At 36.4% G+C, this 4,893-nt stretch overlaps 2 protein-coding genes across 2 annotated transcripts in view; one reads left to right on the top strand and one right to left on the bottom strand.

Moving 5' to 3' along the window:
* The first annotated feature begins 6 nt into the window (after positions 1-6).
* Positions 7-1,463, top strand: LOC111389101. The gene is made up of 2 exons (XM_023013952.1): positions 7-636; positions 1,223-1,463. Exons 1-2 carry the CDS (start codon positions 376-378, stop codon positions 1,370-1,372), a joined length of 411 nt encoding a protein of 136 aa, XP_022869720.1. The 5' UTR covers positions 7-375; the 3' UTR covers positions 1,373-1,463.
* Positions 1,464-2,130: 667 nt separating this feature from the next.
* The window catches only part of LOC111389102 (putative clathrin assembly protein At5g57200), a 10,465-nt gene continuing 7,702 nt past the window's right edge, over positions 2,131-4,893 (bottom strand). Inside the window, exons 3-12 of the mRNA XM_023013954.1 lie at positions 4,834-4,852; positions 4,659-4,737; positions 4,349-4,414; positions 4,198-4,263; positions 4,012-4,092; positions 3,850-3,930; positions 3,296-3,478; positions 3,139-3,214; positions 2,674-2,792; positions 2,131-2,592 (exon numbers count right to left, since the gene is read on the bottom strand). Coding sequence (XP_022869722.1) covers positions 2,263-2,592; positions 2,674-2,792; positions 3,139-3,214; positions 3,296-3,478; positions 3,850-3,930; positions 4,012-4,092; positions 4,198-4,263; positions 4,349-4,414; positions 4,659-4,737; positions 4,834-4,852 — 1,100 coding nt within the window. The 3' untranslated portion in view covers positions 2,131-2,262. The remainder of the gene's footprint in view (positions 2,593-2,673; positions 2,793-3,138; positions 3,215-3,295; positions 3,479-3,849; positions 3,931-4,011; positions 4,093-4,197; positions 4,264-4,348; positions 4,415-4,658; positions 4,738-4,833; positions 4,853-4,893) is intronic.

Below are 4,893 nucleotides of genomic sequence, written 5' to 3'. Positions count from 1 at the left end.
GAAGATCTCGTACGGCAGCTTGGATTGGATGAAGATGCAGATATAATACAGTGCAATGAAGATATCAATTATGATCCAGTTGAGGTCAATAGACAAGGTGTCACCCATGACAGTGAAAGTGCCGAGAGCGAAGAGATCTCTTTGAATTTCTCAGATTCACCAAGTCCAACTCACGGGGTTAATGATCACGGGAACGAATCAGAAAGCAGCGTTGGTTCAAACTTATGCATTGATGAAAATGATCCTGAATCTAATAACTTAGAGTCTTGTGGGACTAACCCAGAATGCTCTCCTCTTCCTGTCTCAAATTCACGGGATGTTACTGCTCTAAAATGTGCACAAAATGATGATTCTGTTAGAAAATCAGCAACTGACATGAAGGAACGAAAACTTCTATCTGGTACACTTCAATGGTTATGGAAGTTTGGACGGAATAAGAGTGAGGAAACATCTAAGGTAGCAGCTGCTTCTGAAGATGAAAAGGCTTTGAACGGTCAAAGTGGTCAGAGCAACGTAGCTGACTCTACAGCTGATGGGTGTGATAGCTCTTCTGGAACCTGCAGCGAAGAAGCAGTAGATCGTAATTTGATGCTTAACTTTAGGAATCTTGGACAATCCATGCTTGAGAACATCCAGGTACCAATCTCACATAACACTCTTCCGCTAATTATGAATTAGTCGGCAATGTCTTTAAATGTCACTAAGACATTCTTTACTTGCCTAGCAGCGATCTCTATATCTGAAGTATCAGTGCATTAATATAAAATTATAAACTAATCCCATTCTTTGTTATTCAAAGCTTTACATATACATGATTGACTTTGAAGCCATACGGATGTTTGTTTACAAGCTTAATCATACACGTCCTTCACTATGAAATTTGTTCCCGAAAAGACTAAGTGGTGTCAATGTATTCTTGAAGTTGTATATATGAAACTATGAAGGATATAAATCTTCTGTTTAGGGAGCAACCCAATGTGTAGTTTTGAGCATATTACGATAACCTGAAAAGATAAAGTTAAGTTACATCATTGAAGATCAAATTGAGACATCAATTTAGATGTTGCACAACAAAGGTACTTGTTTACTGGTACGAGTTTCAATTCTTTAGATACTTTAACATGATTTAGATGATAAATTGTGGTTTTACTGCTCTTTAATCTCGTATTGTTCATATCAGATGTTCCTTGAGCGTCGTGGTCACCTTTCATTTGCCTTGCAGGTTATCGAGTCTGTTTTCCAGCAGGATTCTGGTCAAGTGGGGCTCTTGGATAACACATCGAAAAATAGTCTCATTGGCAAAGGACAAGTTACAGCCATGACAGCTCTCAAGGAGCTGAGAAATATCAGCAATCTTTTATCGGAGATGTGAAGTATATACATATATACATTGGTAAATTGTTTCTATCTGGAGTGGCAGAATAAACAGTCTTTCGGCTTCTTCTATTTTTTTTNCTGCTATTGCGGATAATTCTGGTTGAATGTTGGTTCCTCAATTATTTATTTATTTATTTTTTGATGTGCCGAACATATCTTACCTGTCGTTCGAGTTCTAGGGCATGTTCGGTAGTGATTTTGAGAATTGATTTTTTAACCGTTAGGAAAAAAGTGGGGACTATGTGTGAGAAAAGAAGTCAAAAATTACGGTTGCAATAGTGAAATAACATTATGATGGTAAGAAAATCAAACTTTTGGGGGGTGAAATATCACTCCCAAACGGACCATAGTATAATTTATGCGCCCGTTTGGGTTTAATTCCCTCCAGATTTTACTCAGGAATTTGAACGTTATGTAGTCATGTGGGCCCCATTGTGGCAATCATTGTTGATTACTTTCTTACCTATCAATTAAAATAGACTGATGGAATGACATTGCGTCCCTTAATTTGCATTCAATCTTTTTCAACTAGAGCATTTTTTGAATTTTAAAATGGAAAAAGATGGCTGTTTCTTTTTTCTTCTTTTCTTCTTCTTTTTTTTTTTTTTACCAATTATTTTGGCTAGAGCTGGTTGCATAGTATTGTTTATAACGTTCGGAGTTTTGATTAAAATTTGGAGAGAATGGCACCAATATCAGCGCTATATATATGGATACGGCTCGATTTTATAGTCAAATTTACCATCAACCAGGTGAAAAATGGATCAAGAGATAACATATTCAAGTTACCAAAAGACAAACTTTTGTCCAGCTTCTCACAAAGAATCAAAGAATATGAATGAATAAAAGTGAAAAAAAAAAACAAAAAAAAAAAAAAATTGACGTCTAAAGTAATGTATGGTTTCCCAGTGGACGTATTGAACTTGGTGAATAGATGAATGGATCTCCAAAAGGGTTTGGGGATACCATTTGTGGCATTTGTTGCTGCTGATGCATAATCATTTGTTCTTGTTGGGACATCATTGCCATCTGCACACTTATTGGCGGTGCAATGTTATTCGACATGGCAAAAGGGTCGTGTTGCTCAAATGGATTTGGTGCTGTCATTTCGTATCCGTATCCTGCACTATAACCTGCATTCTGTAGCTGTATCTGTCTACGCGAAGCATCATCTTCGTACAAGCTGTCGAGTAATAGCTTATCGAACCCGCCAGCCTAAAACAAATGTCATCTTGGTGAAAATGTAGAGTTATACAAATGTAGCGTAATGGACGAATAAAGACATAAAAAACTGACCAATTTGGTTTCGGCTGTTTGGCTTGTGTGGTTGCTTGGAGCGGTAACTAGTGCTAACTCCCATCCTGAAGTTTTTCCGATTTCACTCAATGCATTACTAGGTAAAGTCGAGTTATTACCTACAAAAATATTTCATGCAATGTCAACAAGTTGTATGATCAAGCATTGATGGTATATTTGTTGATATCTTAAAATGAACTTCCATATAAGCATGTTTGAGATAGTTTCTGCTTCTAGTTTTAGTGTAAAAATTTCTTGAAGAAGTCACTTTGAATCAACTTTTTCTGAAAGCTCTTTTAACTAGACTGTAGAAAATTATCTAAATAAGTTCAAAAGTAACTTCTTAGCCATGAGAACGACTTTTGGCTTTTCAAAGCCCTTCCAAACGGACACTTAAGTATTGGGGTTGGGTGCACACATCCGTATACAGAAACAGTCAATTCTGTCACGAATAATGCAACACACCTGGTTGAATAATGGAAAGAGCTAGTGCATTGTTTTCCTCTAATTCTACAGCTTTTGGATTTACTTCATTCAAGCCCTGCAGAACAAAAGTAATTTAGAATATACTATAACAAATCTTCGAAATAGAAAAAGCAAACACAAGAAAGAGAGAATTTACCAGCAAATCAACAGGCTCGTCCGTGGATATTAATTGAGGAATTTCATCTTCATTCTTAGTCTGAGGTTCCTCTTGTTCATCAACCTGTTCTTCTTTATTCTCAACTTCTTCAACTTGTTTTTCTTCTTCTTTAGTGGTGAGTTCTTCACGTTTTTGAGGTTCCTCTTCTGTTTCTCGATACTCCTATAACAGCAAAATCTACTGTCATTGCTCATAATATCCATCATATCAGTGCGAAAATGTAAATAGTCAAGAAATGCAAGTTATATGGCAGCCGATGCCCGAAACAAAACTTATTCTTGAATAGTTGCTTTCGATTTGATGATGTAACCTCACGATACATATGGTTTGAATGACAAACTCGTTGAGGCAAACAAACCGAAGATTTTTATCAGATCATAACCTAAGGCACCATATATATACTAGAACTATACACCAGACAGAGACAGTTCACCGACGGTCGAAAATGATAAAGCCAGAAATATAAAAACTAAAAACATCATACTTCTCCCAAAAAGACTAAAAACATCATGTAGTAAAGGGATTTTTCTAACCAGTCTCTTCTTCGACATAGAACCTGTCTGCGGTGCTTCCTTGATGTATTCCTCCATAGTTGAAAGGAACGAGGGAGGAGGCTGTTTATTGCACAAAAATATACTCGTAAAGGTTTCTATTGACTCAAAATAGATCTTTTCTTCTGAATGTGGGAAAATAACCTGTCTCAAGACGGGAAACTGAAACGTCCGAGCAAGATCCAATGTTCTGCAGAAGCTATAAAATTCAGCTAGATGTTCAGCCTACATAAACAAGAGATAAATAAGAGAAAAACGTAAAGAACTCAGCCCTATATATCAGTTCGTCTACAGTAGTAAAAGATCCTAAAATGAAGAGGACATATAGACCTGTTGTCCAGCTCTTTTATAAATGTCAAGAGCTTTGACAGCATCATATTTGGCCATGTCGAAAAACTGCAGAAAAAATGAACTTATTTGTAGATATTAAGATAGTTTTTCTATGCAAATATGATAGTCGAAACTTCATACATCATCATACCATATCGACAAGATTAATGATCCCGTCATTGATAGCACAATATATTTTGAAGCTCTCTTTCAACGTCTGCATGATCAACATAGCACGGTAATTTCAACAGATCATATATTTTCACAATTAAGCTACTTGTACAGCAATTATTTACACCTTTGTTGACAAATGATGGCGGCATGCATTTTGGCCCTTAATTTGCATAAATGAAATTCAAATCAATGGCCAAATATTATCTGTAAACAAAAGGTGTAATAAAAACTGCACAAGTAGCAAAGTCTACGTTTTCAATAGCCAAAACTACGAATTTTGTGCATACCAGGGCCAGGGCATACTGGATTAGATAGTTGTGGCAGGCTGCTCCTTCAGGCTGCAAAAATTCTGACAGATTAGATAGCCTTATTCAGTTAAAAAATAAAAAATAAATAAGAATTACTGATCGTACAAATCGAAAATCGGAAGCCAATTCAAGTTCAACTTCGGCACCTACTTACCTGTTGAACTGCTCAAAGCCTAATCATAATGTACACTTATCCCTCAATCCCAGATCGACC

Source organism: Olea europaea, unplaced genomic scaffold (assembly GCF_002742605.1).
Source record: "Olea europaea var. sylvestris unplaced genomic scaffold, O_europaea_v1 scaffold5619, whole genome shotgun sequence".
NCBI lineage: Eukaryota > Viridiplantae > Streptophyta > Magnoliopsida > Lamiales > Oleaceae > Olea > Olea europaea.
This window is presented reverse-complemented; position numbering and strand designations above follow the sequence as displayed.

What these genes read in the sequence shown, in the direction of transcription:
- LOC111389101 (XM_023013952.1), top strand. Translation starts at nt 376, where the DNA reads ATGAAGGAACGAAAACTTCTATCTGGTACACTTCAATGGTTATGGAAG. An exon ending in CCATGCTTGAGAACATCCAG is followed by an intron (nt 637 to 1,222) that starts GTACCAATCTCA and finishes TTTGCCTTGCAG; the next exon opens with GTTATCGAGTCTGTTTTCCA.